The 17702-nt window shown below is 40.4% G+C and overlaps 1 protein-coding gene across 1 annotated transcript in view; it reads right to left on the reverse strand.

The window, feature by feature from the left end:
- Window positions 1–17702, reverse strand: part of cacna1db (calcium channel, voltage-dependent, L type, alpha 1D subunit, b) — a 131000-nt gene that overhangs the window by 111563 nt on the left and 1735 nt on the right. Inside the window, 2 exon segments of the mRNA XM_055165889.1 lie at window positions 9366–9471; window positions 12763–13216. Coding sequence (XP_055021864.1) covers window positions 9366–9471; window positions 12763–13216 — 560 coding nt within the window.

Here is a 17702-nt window from a genome sequence, read left to right on the forward strand (position 1 = left end):
ATATCTGATGAAGGCTTTTTTGCCGAAACGTTATTTTGTTAATAAAAAAGTATTTGGACATCAGCCAACCGAGTGTACTATGCATTTTTTCACCCTGGAGGGATTACATCCACCATGACTTTGCACTGAGTGGAGGATTGGAAATGTAAGTCCATTGGATAATTGTGATTTTTAGTTCTAATGGCGTTTTTGTGTTCACAGAAGCGAATCTCGAGTCTCTTTTTGGTGCATCCTGTACAGAAGCATCCAAAGAAACTACTACTTGAGGGTATTTTAATGCAGTACTTGACCATAAATAGCTAAACTCATTACAGTACAGGCAGTCCCTTGAGCAAAGCCTGACCAGGGCAGATGTGCTCCTCACTTTAGACTCTGAGCCAGTGAATCCCAGGCCTGTCATGATCACTACTATATCGACTTATTGTTCAAAACGTGAAAGCTGGATCAAAATATTTCAGGGTTCAAAATTGATCATGTGTAAGGGGAGAGTTTGATCTTTTTATTTTTTTGTAATATGCTAAGATTTGAGCTGTAGAGGGTTGAATAAGTAACCTCTCTGGCTAATTATTTCTTCATTCTTTTATTTATTTGTAGCAGCTCAGGTCTTTTAATTGTACAGTCTATTTGAAAATGGTTTACTGGGATTGTCTGGCATTATTGTGTTTGCATCAATGACATAAAGTAGTTTAAATATTATTGTTTGTGGCAGTATATCGCTGTAGCTTCAAAATTTCTTGTCCAAAATTGTCCATATTCATGAGTAAAACTAGTCTGTGTCCTCTGTCTGCAGGTTAAGGCTCTGGAAACACAAGTTCAGTTGTAACTGTAACACCAGTAAGAGAGAAAAAGTATAGAAAATCATATACTAATATCTACTAAAACTGGTATTGAAAATGAATAGTTTCAGCTGCCATCATTGTTATTAAAAGCCCGCATTGCATGATGGGAAGTATTGTGGCCGGCAACAGATACACGATAGACATATACACATAAACATAGTGCATAACCTTGTGTATTTATCTCCAATGATGGTCAATTCCTGCTGCATTATCAGATGCACAAACAGAAGCATTGAAGAAGGAAAAGGTCTTTTTCGTATTCTGAGTGAAAGGAACCGCCAACGTCGAATTAAATGGCTTTCAAATATCCGCAGAGCAAATGCAGATGATCCGAGCAAACCATGGACTCCTGTTGGGCCCCTTTCCCTATAGGTTTGTGTATTTCTTTAAAATTAATTATTTTAATCTGTATTTCAATCAATTTTAAGGCTAAATTTGTTGTCTTTTTGACAAGGGAGCCACATTGTGAACGGAATCATCCAGACTACACACCACAACTGAATTTCGAATACAAATTCCAGCAAAACAAGGACACGCTCAAACCACCGCTGAATCGCTTTGAGAGACAAAGCAAACGATTCGGTAGCGACGAGTCAAGAGTTTCTAATAAACCCCAGGATGAAATTACCACATGTGCTTCTTCACATCCTAACTTAGAATCTACGATTCTTCACAAAGACTCTGTTACAGATCCACAGACCACGGGAACCACTGCCATATTGAATTAGTGTTTCTTGTTGCTGACCAAAATATTTCCCAGCATGCAACACAAGCTTTGTCAGCAATGAAACTCACCTATACTCAGCTGTACAGGAATAAGTATAAGAGCACATAGACTATTATACACGCATGAACCACTATGGAACCTACTTGATCCAATGAGGGATTACCATAGAACTATAATAAAATCTGGAGGAGAACCCAAGATGGCGTCATATTCTTTTCAGTGGCCTGTGCTGATTGCCGCATGGGCCCAAAAATTATTTTCTTCTTCTGTGTTACTTCCTCAGTAGGCTCTATTCATGCTTACACCACAAACCAGGAAGACGTTCAGGAACATTGGAGCATTTGGACCGATCAGAGAGAGAGCAGAGCTAGAGGGGAGCTAGAGCGGGCTCAGAGCGGGGCCAGGCTAAATATTACAAAGATCACTTTTAGGCACTTTGAGCATTTAACATTTTTTAAAAGTTTATGAATCCCTACAAAAGCTGACCTTTGTGAAAGTTGTGGATCCCCTGTCAGTCGAACACAGGCAGTTTGAATTCCCCAAAAATGCTTTGCGCTCTGTGGGAGAATTCTTTCTAGTACCTGGAGCTAGGGTTGGACGATATCCAAATTTTGATACAATTAAACCTCAGGATTTTACAGGGGTATACAGTATTACTGTATTACCAGAAAGTTTTAGTATGACTTGAGTATGGTAAGCTACGAAGCTGCACCGCTGTACGGTCTAAGTGTATGACCTGCAGACTTATAATCTCTGAAAAGTTTCACATGAACCATCTCCAACACACAGAACAGACTCACCATCAGCAGAACATCCCTCTGTCACAGAAAGAACACTCATATTCCACTGAGTCATGTCCTTTAGTCTGACAGAAGCCACAGAACCACATCAGCACACAAGAAGAGAGCTGTTTTTATGCAAATGATTATTTATGCAAATAATTTATGCAAATGAGCCATGTGGTTTTAAGTTTTGTTTCTGTAAAACTTAAACAAATGTGGCCTGAAACCAAAATGCTGCCAAATTATTATTTTTTGACCACCTCGCTTGTGGACGGACTTGCCATCTTGTCTTGTCATCCTTATGAGCGTCATGTAACAAAGGAACAAAACTAATGGAACGTCATCTCCACACAGTTAAAAGAAACATTAAAGATACTATTAGTTTTAAATCATGATAGCATTAAATTGAAAATACAATCACACATTCATTTGTGCTGAGCAAACACATTTAGGAATCAATAAATTGTAATATTATATTATATTATTATATTAAAAATATGCACTGCAGATTTTTTTTATGACAGTAATGAAACTGATACCGTTGGTACTACTTTAATACGGTGGGATACCGTGATACCGTATTACCGCCAAACCCTACCTGGAGCAGCCTCTAGTCAGTCTCGAGCTGGGACAGAAGGGGAATGTCTTATTCAGTTTTCTTTATAGATCCATGGAGATTACACAGATAGAAGACCACATGGGAAAATAAAAGAAACCTCTATTAACTAAATTAACTACATGTTTATGCATTTTCTTCATTGTCATGGTATCAGAATCAGTACTGAGTGTCAACAGCCTTTTGAGAGCACAGCAACATACAGAACTTTAACCATAATGTCTTTAGGATCCACACATTATAATCTGAATGTACGGATGATTTCCACTGCAGACACATGGACATAACGTGTCTCTGTGTGACTGCATATTAGTGTAAATCTCCCTTTTGTCACACACGCTGCGTTAGTCGTGTGTACTGGCTGTGTGTGAGGTCAGGGCCGTGGGCTGCAGGGATCCCGCTGATCACTGTGCAGTCACAACAGTGTATGTCACAGGGCATCGCAGTTCAGCACTAAACTAAAATACTAGAATATACACAATAGAACATGTAGCTTCAATATAGAAATGTGGAAAATATGCATCATTTGGAATATATAATGGACAAAATTGCAGAAATTCAAGTACACATTTAAAGGTACACTTCCAGACAAAGTTATATTATTTCCATTGAGAGACACTCCACCAGAAAAGTTACACATTGCACCTTTAAGCAGTATATCGCAAATCAAAGTTTGTTATAGTGACAGGCCGAAGAAGGACATTTGTCTTGGAAGAGACCTTGGAGGAATTTAGACTTTGTGAAACTGTCCATCTCTTCCCACACACAGACCCTCTGGTCCAGCCACATTTCCTCTGGATCACACTCACTAATCCAGCGAGCTAATCCTCATCTCCACACACAGACATACACAAACACACACAGACACAAACACACGTACACATGCACACAAACACAGACACCAAATGCCAAACTCTGCTGCCGTCCCTCTGGTGAGAACACGAACTTGGGTCCAAACCAGAGACAGTAGGTCCAAATGAACGATTCGAAATGCATCATGGGAGGGGATACAAATTATTAAATTTCCTTTTTGTGACATGGGGAGAACCTCGAGCCACAGCCAAACGTGAGCCATTAATGAGCCATTCCTGCACTGGCCGTGTGGACTTGGACTTGCATGGCTTAATATTTGAGACAAGGATATGCTCCTGGCAGGATCGACCAGGTCGCCCTGTGTGCAAACTAGCCCCCGTCACACCCCTTAACCGGGGCCTGGGGATGGGTCTGGATGCCTGGGAGGGTTTGAGAAACCGTGTCTACCAGGACCAGCCCACACCATCAATGGGAAGGGGATCCATGGAAAGGCCACTGGGCCTAGCTTCTGAGAGGTCTGGCGGACGGGAGAGCCTCAGCATCCCCAAGCCACGTGTAGTCAAATCTGCTATGCACACGAGCCTTGGATATATGTCAGTCTGACCAATTTTGGTTGGTTTGCAGATGTAAAAGTGGACCACACTGGCATCTATATGATACAGAAGAACAATTTTATTGCCTGGTGCAGACCAAATAATGAAATTAGTGGTGTAAAAGTGCTCTTAGTCCTCTTTTAGTACAGGTTTAGTCCCAGTTTAGTCCTGGTTTAGTCCTCTCTTTGTCCTCTTCTAGTACAGGTTTAGGCCCAGTTTAGTCCTGATGTAGTCCTCTCTTTGTCCTCTTCTAGTACAGGTTTAGTCTCAGTTTAGTCCTGATTTAGTCCTCTCTTGGTCCTCTTCTAGTACAGGTTTAGTCCCAGTTTAGTCCTGGTTTAGTCCTCTCTTTGTCCTCTTTTATTACAGGTTTAGTCTCAGTTTAGTTCTGATGTAGTCCTCTCTTTGTCCTCTTCTAGTACAGGTTTAGTCCCAGTTTAGTCCTGATGTAGTCCTCTCTTTGTCCTCTTTTATTACAGGTTTAGTCCCAGTTTAGTCCTGATGTAGTCCTCTCTTTGTCCTCTTTTATTACAGGTTTAGTCTCAGTTTAGTTCTGATGTAGTCCTCTCTTTGTCCTCTTCTAGTACAGGTTTAGTCCCAGTTTAGGCCTGATGTAGTCCTCTCTCAGTCCTCATAGTTATTTGTGGAACAAGGCAATGTGTGATTTTTTTTTTTTAGGTGCCAAATATGCTCTCTCTTACACACTGAATAAACAACATTAAAAGATGCAAAAATGAAAGTCTGTTTTGGTCGGGTTTGGAAGAACAAAGCATTAGTATGAGAGAGGTGAGCCTCATATTCATGCACTAGCCAAGGACATTCAATGCTTATGGATTTATTAATTTATTTTCTTATCAACAAAGACCCAAAAGGCGTGTATATCTTTGTCTAGTAGAGTAATTCAAAGTACCATTTTGAGCTTTGGACTCATAATAAAGGATTACTCAGACATGGTTGAATGAAACAAAACAACTCTAAGTATGTTTTTGACGAAGTAACAACATTTTAACACGGCTTAAAGCTTACAAGAGTGAATTTTGCATAATATAGAAACTTTAAAGTAAATTAAAGGCTCCATGTCCCAGTATCTGTAAGTTTGAGCACACAGTTTGGTCATCAATATCAAAAATCCTTCCTTGTATATTACGTTGAAGCAGAAATACACAGGAATCATCGTGACAAAACCTTTCTATTTGTAGATAGGATGTCTGTATGTTACACTTGGTTTTCCACACTGATGCACAAAGCTCTCACAGAACACTATAATGTGCAGTGAGACCCTGACGGCGTGAATAATCCCCATCTGTCCAGAGCACGTCTCAGTCAATGAGTACGAGCCACTGAACGCCACATAAAACACATAAACTCTAAAATACTGAACATTACATGAAACAGATAAACTCAAAAATACTGAACGCAGAGCCACTGAATGCCACATAAAACAGATAAACCAAAAAATACTGAACACACAGCCACTGAACGCCACATAAAACACATGAACTCAAAAATACTGAACGCAGAGCCACTGAACGCCACTTTAAACACATAAACTCAAAAATACTGAACGCAGAGCCACTGAACGCCACATAAAACAAATAAACCAAAAAATACTGAACGCAGTGCCACTGAACACCACATAAAACACATGAACTCAAAAATACTGAACGCAGAGCCACTGAACGTCACATAAAACAGATATGAAAAAAAACTACTACTACAAAAAATACAAAAAACTACTGAGCGCCACATAAAACAGATAAAATCAAAAATACTCAACGCAGAACCACTGAACGCAACATAAAATAGATATAACAAAAAACGACTGAACGCAGAGCCACTGAATGCCACATAAAACACATAATCTCAAAAATACTCAACGCAGAGCCACTGAACACCACATAAAACAGATAAGCTAAAAAATACTGAACACGGAGCCATTGAACACCACATAAAACAGATATCACAAAAAATTACTATTAAAAAACTACAAAAACTTCTGAACATCACATAAAACAGATAAACTCAGAAACACTGAATGCAGAGACACTGAACTCCACATAAAACAGATAAACCTAAAAATACTGAATGCGGAGTCACTGAAAGTCACAAAAAACAGATTAAAAAAAACAGCTGAACCACTGAACGCCACACTGCTGTTAGGCTGCGTTTACACATTTAGTATGTTGAGAAACAAATATTCCTCTCCCTCCATTTTCCAAAATAACATCGTGCACACAGCACCGTTTTCAAAAAAGTTTTCATTTACATCAACACACATAAATCCTCCATTGAGCGCTGTTATAACTACGACAAACCTCTGGAAGGCACCTCGATTAGATTCAAACCTGCAGCATTTATTTCATTACAGTTGTAAGTATTGCTCAAAAATACCTTGAAAAAACGTGCATTACTGAGTGGGCTCGCCTCTCCACAGATCTGTTAAAGCGGTAAAATCACTGACCTCTGAGCTCGACGAATGTCTTTGGTCATAGATATGATTCATCAGCTGTGTGTGCAAATGCAAATACATGAAAAGTGTTCGCTCCTATAACTGCAGGCCTCGATGAGCTTCATTTGACTGGATCTGAACGCTATGGCTGACGTCACACTCCCTCAGTCCACTTCTACTTCTACTACTCTTTTCTACGAATTGAACCACGTTGTATTGCATTCTGCTTAGGCTCTGTCAGAACTAATAACCTGCATGCAGATGTGACCTTTGCCCTTTGTCCTTTAACCATTCGGATGGAGCGTACAGACAGCGTGACTAATATGAAGCCTAAGCTCCTAAAGACGGCTAGCCCTGGTCCCTGACGTGGAGACTGCGGCTGTGGTAGTATTCTCAATGTAATTCTCTGTGAGTCATTCATTGTATAACCAGGAGCTGACAGTGATCTGCACAAACAGAGTCAAATACCCACGCTCCCTCGTCTTTTAAGTACATGTGAATTAAATAAGCACGTAATAACTGACTGACTGTCCTTGAGTGAAATGTGAATTATCTTTCCAAGAACAAATTAATGGACACGATACATTTATTACACAAAATGGACTCTCGTGAGGTTTAAGCCACGTTAAAATGTTGTTTCTTCATCAAAAACAAACCTGGAGTTGAGTTTTGTTTCATTCATACATGTTTGAGTAGCACTTTATTATTAGTCTATTAGTATAACTCCACAGCGCAGAACGATTAGTTCTACCTTGTGATGTCATTAAGTGGTAGTTTTCATGTTAACAGCTCCTTTTTTCACCTTTAGGGCCTGATTACACAAAACGCTCGAGGGTAAAAACTGCAAAATATTTTATCGGAAGTGCCTTTCATTTAGACAGTGAAGGCGTTTCTGGGGCTTAAAAACGCAAAAATCTGAAACCACCCTCCAGAGTGGAAAAGCTGAATACGCTCCACCGTAGCGTTTCCGTTTACACTGTCCAAGATGCAAAACTCTGGTCAGATCTGCTCACGTTACATACGCATTTACGTCACATACGTACATTACACAGAAACAAACATGTTGGATAATTTCCATGCGTCAGACCTTCAAGCTTTAATAAACTTACAGGAGGCATCCCAACAAATGTACAGAATATGCGAGTTTCAGCTGACATTGTTATTAAAAGCCTGCGTTGCATGATGGGAAATATTGTGGCCGGCAGCAGAAACACGATAGTGGATAAACATAGTGTGTAACCTTGTGTATTTATCTCCAATAATGGTAAATTCCTGCTGCATTATCGGATGCACAAATAGAAAAACTGAAGAAGGAGAAGGTCTTTTTCATATTCTGAGTGAAAAGAACAGGCAACATTGAATTAAACGGATTTCAAACATTCGCAGAGCAAACGCTGATGATCCGAGCAAACCGTGGACTCTAACAAGTTCAGACTGCGTATGTTGGGCCCATTTCTTGACAAGTTTGTGCATTTCTTTAAAATTCATTATTTTAATCTGTATTTCAATAAATTTTAAGGCTAAATTTGCCGTCTTTTTGACAGGGGAGCCGCATTGTGATCCGAATCATCCGGACTACACACCACAACTGAATTTGGGACACAAATACTAACAAAACAAGGAGGCACTGAATCACTTTGAGAGACAAAACAAATGATTCTGTAGTGATGAGCCAAGAGTTTCTAATAAACCCCAGGATGAAATTACCACATGTGCTTCTTCACATCCTAACTTAGAATCCACGATTCCTCACAAAGACTCAGTTACAGAACCACAGACCACGGAAACCAGTGCCATACTGAATTAGTGTTTCTTGTTGCTGACCAAAATATTTCACAGCATGCAACGCATGCTTTTGTCAACAATGAAACAACTATATGCAGAGGTATTATTAGTGAACAGAGAAGGATCTGCAATCACCTCTGTCAAATTCTGAATGCACCAGTTCATCGCAGGCGAGTCAGACGGATACGGACGAGACCTGGAGAACCAGACGATGGTGGGACAACTTTGTGGAAGGAGTAGCTGATGAAAATGCGTGGCATGAAAACTTCTGTATGTCCAAAGATGCCCTTGTTGCTTTAAGTGCAAACATACACAATTGAATTCCACACACTTTTGCGTTACCGTATGCACCACAGATTTCCTCCCACCACTTGGTCATCATATAAACGTAGCCTTAGTTCAGTAGACATCGGCAATTCCAGGGTTGAAATTATCCAAATGATTCTAGTAAACGTGTGTGGAGTTTAAATAACACAGTGAAGCGCTTTCTGTATTACCACATTACATCACAAGGTGGAGCAGAGTTTTTTGCACTTGAGAGAAAAACTCAGGCCAAATATGCAGGATTTGTGTGATAAACATGTGTGAATGAAACAAAACACAACTCCAGTCTGTTTGTGATGAGAAAACAACATTATAACTTACAGTAAATCAGAAAATAGAGTTATAGAGAGCGTCCACCAAAACCAGCATTGTTTTATAAAAAAAATTAAAAGTCATATATGTTTCCAAAGAGTGTGTTTTGGCCATTGGTCACTCACCAGCTCTTGGTTGGTGGAGTTGGAGTCGTCTCCAGGGAATGGGATGTAGATGGCTAAGGCTACGCAGTTCGCAAAAATGGACAGAAGAATGAAGATATCAAATGGTCTGGAAAAAGAAATTAAGGATAATATTTGTATCAAACATGGTCATACTGGTGAGACTGGACTTGACTGGGGTGACGTTTTTGTGACGTTTTTGTTGTCATTTTATATTTTGTCCAGATATAATGTTAATGTTTTAGGGTCACCTGTTTGTTTCTATAGATATGTCATTGCTCTGCCTGGAATGTTCCGCAGTGTGACATTAAACAGCTCTACCTCACATTTATTCAATTACAGGTGGTTTTATAGCTCAAAAATACCTTGAAAAACAGGCATTCTGACTGTGAGCAGTGTCGCCTCTCCACAGATCTGACCTGTAACTTAGTCTGGCTTGGTCTCTATGACAATAGAAAGGTTTAATGCCCTACTGTGAAACATTTCAAATGAATCAATAGCATCTCTATGGAGAAAAGTGTTTGATGGACATGGACATGCTTTGTGTTTATGGTTAGAGATGCACCGATCCACCTTTTACAGTACCGATACCGATTCGACTATTTCTACAGCTTTAAAGATGCACTGTGCAACTTCTCTGATGGAAGGTCTGTCTCCATGGAGATGCTATTGCTTTGCCTGGGATTTTCCACAGTATGGCATTAAACAAACATATCTTGTATTTATTCAATTACAGCTGTTTTTATTTCTCAAAACTACGGTAAAAACATGCATTATAGCTAAGAACGGGCCCACTTTTTCACAGATCTGACTTTTACTTGATCTTGTGGTGTGGTCTTCTTGTTTCCATGGAAATAGCTATATTAAATGTCATCTTGTTGAACATTATGGGGAAAAACATGAGCTTACATGGAATAAACCAGGTGGCGGACACTCTACTGGAAAAGTTACACAGCACACATTTATGTATCTGTCAATATCCGATATCAGCTGATAGCAGTGCAGAGACTAAGAATAGCATTTATTTCCTTTAAAACACAAAGACAAAACTGATCCAAATGCGTTATGTAGCTGTTATTTATCTCTTAAAGGTTGTATAGAGGATTTTCCAAGGAACGAGAAATCCAGCGACTGTCCTTTTTCAAATGTTGCGCATGCGTGAAACCACCCCCCCTCCCCTACAGCTCCCTACGTAGAAACGCCTCCTCCCTCCTCCATCTTACTCCAGAATCAGGTTTGTTTACAGCCGGTGCGCTGCACATGACTTGTAAACAACTAACTACAGTGTTGGTTAGGCAAGGTGGAGAAGTGAGGAGCAGGGGGAGCGGGTGTGCGGACATTTCGTGCGCGGACAAGAAGTGAGGAGCAGGGAGAAGAGCGGAGCGGGGAGAGAGGAGAGGAGAGAGGAGAGGGGAGCGGTGCACGGAGATTCCGTGCCGGGAGAAGTGAGGAGCAGGGGGAAGAGCGGAACGGGCAGCGGGGAGAGGAGCAGGAAAGGGGTGCAGAGAAGGGTGCGCAGAGATTCAGTGCGAATGAACTAGCTACAACACGCAGCAGCAAGCGGACTCTTTCTTTGCCTTGAAAATTACGTTTTCAGACATAGGATATCGCTTTCGTGTCCTGAAAAACATTTGTCTAGCTCTTGGAAATAAAGTACGTTTTCATAATAAGCAGAAGTTTCCTGTCCAGGAGTAATTTGGCGACCAGTGCGTCAGTCTTTAGACCCTGCGTCTGCTTCAGTCGCGCCATCGCTGGAATGAATCTTCAAGAATCACCTTAGTTTGGCTTCGCTGCTTTTCCCCTTGTCTTCTTCTTTCAGCGACCTCAAAAACTGACTTTCTTTTGCGGCTAACTGCTCCTGGATTCTTGTCTGCCATTGCAACAAACTTTGTGCTAACTGCGAGGAAGATATAGGTCAAAAAAAGCCGCTAAGAACTGTTGCGTTGGTGGAATAAACAGCGTCTGTGCGTCTTGCATCTGTGGACTGCGTGACAGGCGTACGTAAACCACGTAATAGCAGCGCGCAGGCAAGTCAGTTACGCTAGAAACGTAGAGCCTATCAGCTAACAGATAACGAGGCAGTGTCGTTATCTATTGGCAAATGTTTAGCCCCACCACGTCCAGAGTTGATGAATTTTTATTCTCTTTTTTTTTGGTCATCATAATTACAAGGCTACTGCACCTCTATAATGCTATCATTGACAATTTGAAACAAAAAAATCCTCCATACAACCTTTAAGTAACTAGTGAACAACAATGTGTAAATAAAAGTTCAAACATTGTGACCTTTTCTGAACTCACAATGACAAGTAAATAGTCTTATTATTTATATTTACTTATCACTTATTTATTTATTACTTATTTATTATTATTATACAGCATATGTCCAGACATGATATCGAATTAACCGATATTTAGAAGCAGATATCCAGTCCATAATCGTATCGGTGCATGTCTGCTTATGGTGCGTGGAGATCCTACGTGACAGTCTGAATCAGCAGATGAAGTGACTCAGGCAGGATTACAGCCAGACTGTGGAGAGGTGTCACATGTGGGAGAAAGCCAAGACGAAGAAGCCAGGCAAACAGAAAAGAAGAAGAAAAAGATGACAGATCCAATTCAGTTTTATAGTAAATTTATGTTTTAACCATAGATTGTGTAAAATTGTCACCCCTCTCTGTGTAACAGCTACAGTGACCCTCATCATTTTGGTCTTACTAACTCTACGCTCTACATGATCCTGGTGTTTTTATTTCACTGTTTTGCCTGTAAATTTAACTCATTACACCATCAGATTAACATGAACAAAATGACTGTTATTCAAAGCTTTCAGAGGTTCAGAAAAGTAGGTCACGACACATGATGATGTTCAAGACTGATTTAAAACATTCTCTATTTCATTTTATTTTATTTGGTTTAAGGAGATTGTCAGTTAATATTTATATTATACTTTGCTTGTTTGTTATTGTGAAGAAATGTGAATGTGATTTATGTTTTTTTTAATCCTATAAGCCATTGTACAGGACAGTATCGGTAGCAGACTGCAAAAAAACTACAATAATAAAGCACATAATTTATCAGAAAATGACTTAAAAGTAGTGAAATTATCTTGCTGCATGGACAAATAATTTTACTTGACAAGTTATCTTAAAATAAATTACCTCTAGGCTAGAATTAAACCGTTTCAGAGCTAGTAAGTAAATAATAAATCTAAAAACCAGATGAATAACCTGATATAAGTTTTGAAATCTTGGCCAAATCAGAGAAATTTGCAGTGTATAGGCAGGTAAAGGTAGCGCGGGTTAGAGTGGGGAAAGACATTCACCAAACAGCAAATACACACATAAATACACACACATACACACATACACACACAGATACAGAGCGTGCTAAAGGATACTTCCACTCCACCAGGCTGATGCAGGCTCTGCGCAGGGGGTTGTTCAGGGTGAGGCAGAAGAGCGCACGGGGAGGCCTGCTGTTGGTGGAGCCGCCCTGCTTCTTGCTCTTGGCGTACTGCTGCCTCTTCCTCTGGGCCAGAGTTCCAGCAGGGGGCGCTGTGGTGGGGCTGCACACGGAGGGCCTGGCGCTCATGTCGGGCAGGGCGGAGGGCCTGTCGCTGGCCGCATCCTGGGCCTGGCGGGCGGCGCTGATGGCGGCGTGCCAGGCCAGGACCGGACTGACCCCTGTGGCGCTGTGGGGGGGGTGGGGCAGGAGGCCCAGAGATGAGCCCACGGGGCGTCCGGAGCTGGCCGGGGCCTGCAGGGACTCCTGGGAGGGCATCTGGGGCAGGCGGCTCTGAGGCCAGGCTTCAGCAGGAGGGCTGGGTCGTCTGATGCCGGCATACTGGGCCCCTACAACAACAGAGTATGACAGAACAGAAACAGGTTTGATTTACAAAGAAATATGGTTTGGTCAAATGAGAGTTATTTTTATATCTGCTACTTATAAGCACAGGCTCCTCCATCTCAGCCCAGAACAGCAGGACATTGTTTTATCCCTCTGACAAATGTAGGAAGCTTCTGTAGTGGCTTCTGTAGCCACAGTAGCTTTTGGACTCACAATAACTGCAGCTCTGGCCAATCATTCAGGCACACACTTTCAAAAATAGGCAATGTACATGTCTTGCCCAAGGACACAATGAAGAATTTGAAATGTAACAAATGTAATGAACAATTGATAACAGATAAACAAATATATATATAAGAGATCAATAAATACTACAAAAGAAGAAGATATCAAATGTTATAGACTATCAAATTAAGGATAATATTTGTATTCACCAACTACAGTAAACTAGCATGAGCAGGAATCTCTGGGGACTAAAGAAGGTTCAATCTCAGCCCAGCTTCAAGAAGGTACAAAATATTGTTTTGACAGAATTTGTTAAAGCTGCCACACACTACAGGATTTTTCAGTCTTAAAGGATTGGTAAATGTGCGACAAAAAGCTCACACCACAGACACGAGGAGAATCTGATGAGACTTAAACTCTCCGATCGCAAAAACTGCGCCAGAATATGGCCACAGCTGTTTCCTGTCTACAGTAAAACAACTCGTTTTGAGACTCTTAAGTGTTCAAAAGAAGAGCTCAGCACTTCTACTTTAGATACAAGTCAAAAACTGAGCTATTATTATTTGTAAAATGTGGTGCAATACTTCAGATACATGATTTTTAAAGCATACATAATTGGAGATAAAGTCCACAGGATGATGTTTGGTGGTTCTGATCTGATAGAGGAGCTCAGAGTCACACTGATACCACACATGAGGAATGCAGCGGCTTCAAAATCACACACAAAGACCCCGTTTACACTGAAATGAATCAGTGTATCACCGTATCGGAAACGATCTGCATCCACACACTTCATTTCTGTGTCCGCAAGCCTTCTCTATCCACACAGCTTTGAGCATATTTCTTTACGTTTTAAAGAAACTTAAAACCACATGGGTCATTTGCATAAACTGAGCACTCAAAAAACAGCTCACTATTGTGCGCTGATGCGGTTCAGCTTCTGTCAGAATAAACGAGACGACTCAGTGGAATATGAGTGTTCTTTCTGTGACAGAGGGATGTTCTGCTGATGGTGAGTCTGTTCTGTGCTTCTATCGCGTTGGAGATGGCTCATGTGAAACTTTTCAGAGATTATACGTCTGCAGGTCACAAGCGAAGACCGTATATATGAATATGTTCTAGCCTCTTAGTGTTTTAGCGGTGAATTACATCAGCGTATCAGTGTTTTCAGGCGTTCACACAGTGTTGGATCAGATCTGTACTCAGATTAATTTGTGGAAACTGGAGGCACCAGATCATTCCGTCTCTGGGGCCATTTTTAATTGGATTAGTTTGGACGAACACTGCATCCACAAGGAAAATGACTCGAATACGTACAAGTGTGGATGGGGCCAAAGACACAAAGTTGGATCACGCCTCCTCGAACTCAGAGAGAAGAAAATCTCAGCCAAATTCTCCTGTAGTGTGCGGTGGCCTTTACACAGCCTGATTAAACCTCTCTTCCTCATCTCTACAAGAGCCTGAGCACCGAAGTTTATCTGTTTAATAAGATGATCAACTCACAAATGTCTGTTTTCATTCTGTTTTTATCTCTCCATGCTGCAGGGACATGTTTTGAATCAGAGAATGAATGCTGTGAATGCATTTTTCATTTTAAAGATGTCACATGGCCTTGAGCTGCTTGTAATGCTCCCACATCCAACAACAGCTCAAGTCGAGTACAGTCAGAGAAAGTGTTGTGATAAAAGCAGCTAGAAGAGAACAGACAAGTGTGGGGGAGAGAGATGGAGAGACAGAGAATGATGCAGAGAGAGAGATGAAGAGAGAGACAGAGAGAGAGAGAGTCGTTAAAATCAATGTGAATCGCCAGTGAAAGCTCAGTGCCCTTGACAGAGTTTAGAGTCACAGCCCACAAAGACTAACCAACTGACACATTGTACAAGTGCGTTTACACAGAGGTATGTGGAACTGGGTCTCAAAAGCTTTTCTATCCAGAGGCGGATCACACAATTTTTGGTCGGAGGAGCAAACATTCAGCAATTCAGTGCCCCCCTACCATGTTTGCTTCGCTGTTTTAGAAGTTAAGTTTAAATTTCTAACACATAACATTCAATTCTTTCTTTATTGCAGTCAAATTTTAGACACTCTGTAGTTGCCATTTGAATATTTATACTCGAGATTAGGGATGGGCATGATTAGTCGATTAATCGATAATTGATCATTAACAATTTTATCGATTACATTCATTTTTAATCGACAAACCGAATGTTGGTTGCTGTGCGTAGTGTAGGGTAACCAAACGTCTGTTTTTTCCCCGGACATGTCCGTTTTCCACGTCCTGTCCTGGTCGTCCAGGTTTTTTTTTTTTATAAAGTGATGCAAATGTTCAGGTTTTCATTTCCTTTCATTGGGCCGTTAAATTGTGCGTCTCTCGTAGCTCTTTGTAACTCAGAAGGAGCGAGCAGACACAAACAAATATGGTCACATTAACCTGTATTCCACTGAGTCGTGTCCTTTAGTCCGACAGAAGTTGAACCACATCAGCGCACAAGAGCTGTTTTTTCTTCGCTTAGTTTATGCAAATTAGCCATGTATGTTTTAAGTTTCATTGCTGTGAGATTTGTGAAAAGCTGCATTACACACATTATAATGTCAAATGGGCTGATGTGGCTCCAGAGTGTTTACGGTTTAAATGTTGTAAAGTTGAATTTATTTATGCAGTTTAGTAGTGCAATAATAATGATAATTTTAATAAGCAATGATTAATCAATAATCGATCGTTAATTCTCCCGACAATCGATTAAGAAAATTTTATAGAATGCCCGTCCCTAGTCGAGACTGAATGAAAACTGGGCTAAAATCGTTGGGGTCATTCTACGGGACTCTAGTGATTTCATACTTAAAGTTTTATTTTTGTTCTGTTTTCAGGTTGAGCCGTTCACTCCCAAAGAGAAGTCATTTTGTGTCTCGGAATCTGCTCATACACTCACCCAAAACTGTGCAACCATCAATGCAAAGTTTGGAAAAACTTCACCAACTGGCAAACAAATTTGGACTTGGTACCAAAAATGTAAAGAGTTCAGCTGTTTATACAGAGGTAAAGGATCTGGTAAACCAACATCAACATCAGAAAAGATCGAGCAAGTTTGTGAAAAACTGTATATGAGATAATGTCAAATTTTTCAGTCCCAAAATAAACTTGATTCATCAGCTGGTTTCACTTCGTAGAAACCGTCTGACCTGGCAGCATTAGAATTCGTTCACTCGACAGTAGGCGGGTACTTTTTTTTTAAACCAATCACTGCTATTTGGTTGTGACGTATGTAATGAGCTGCTAACGGGGCTAACTGGTATATTAAGCTTTTCCCAAATTATGTAGGAGGAAGGACAATAACGTCTTTCCCCTTGATTGGCTGGTGCCTGAACTCGCACTTCTGGGGTTCTTGGAAACCGTCTATTGTATTCTGATTCCTGACTTAGTCAAATTAAATTGATCGGAGGCACTTGGTGGTGCCAGCCTGGCTAAAACTAATTTGGACTTGGTACCAAAAATGTAAAGAGGAAGGTTGTTTATGCAGGGCTAAAGGATCTGGTAGACCAACATCAACATCAGAAGAGAAGATGAACAAGTTTGTGTAAAATTTTTCAGTCCCATAATAAACCTTCAGCACCTAAACAGTTCGATTTCATTGAGCTAGACTTGATAGTTTTCAAGATAACGGCTTTTAAAATTATGTCAAATTTTTTGGGACACCCTGTGTTTCTATTGACTAACTTGAGTTTTCAAGATTTTTTGACATCTGAAATAGATTTTAAAGGTCCTATATTATGAGAAATTGACTCTTGTGAACTTTAAGTCATGTTATCTACATCTCCAAAGCTCAAAACGCTTTCCACCTTGTGATCAATGTCATGAAGCAGGAGTTTTCAAGTTAACAGCTCCTTTTACCTAGTCTGATTCATCAGCTGGTTTCACTTCATAGAAACCGTCTGACCTCGGAGCATTAGGATTCGTTCGCTCGACGGTAGGCGGGTACTTTTTTTTTTTAATTAACCAATCACTGCTATTTGTCAAAATTTTCAGTCCCATAATAAACCACTTTCAACACCTAAACTGTTCAATTTTATCAAGATAGACTTAGTAGTTTTCAAGATAATTGCTTTTAAAATCATGTCAAATTTTTTGGGACACCCTCTTATTTCTGTAAGTTATTTTCGACATCTGAAATATTTGAGGTTCTGCACATTTTAAAAGGTCCTGTATTATAAGAAATTAACTCTTGTGAGCGTTACATCGTCGTTATAATGTTGCTACCTCATCAAAAG

The sequence above is a fragment of the Boleophthalmus pectinirostris genome, unplaced genomic scaffold (assembly GCF_026225935.1).
Source record: "Boleophthalmus pectinirostris isolate CB_2022bp ecotype Guang Dong unplaced genomic scaffold, ASM2622593v1 HiC_scaffold_8, whole genome shotgun sequence".
Classification (NCBI taxonomy): Eukaryota; Metazoa; Chordata; class Actinopteri; order Gobiiformes; family Gobiidae; genus Boleophthalmus; species Boleophthalmus pectinirostris.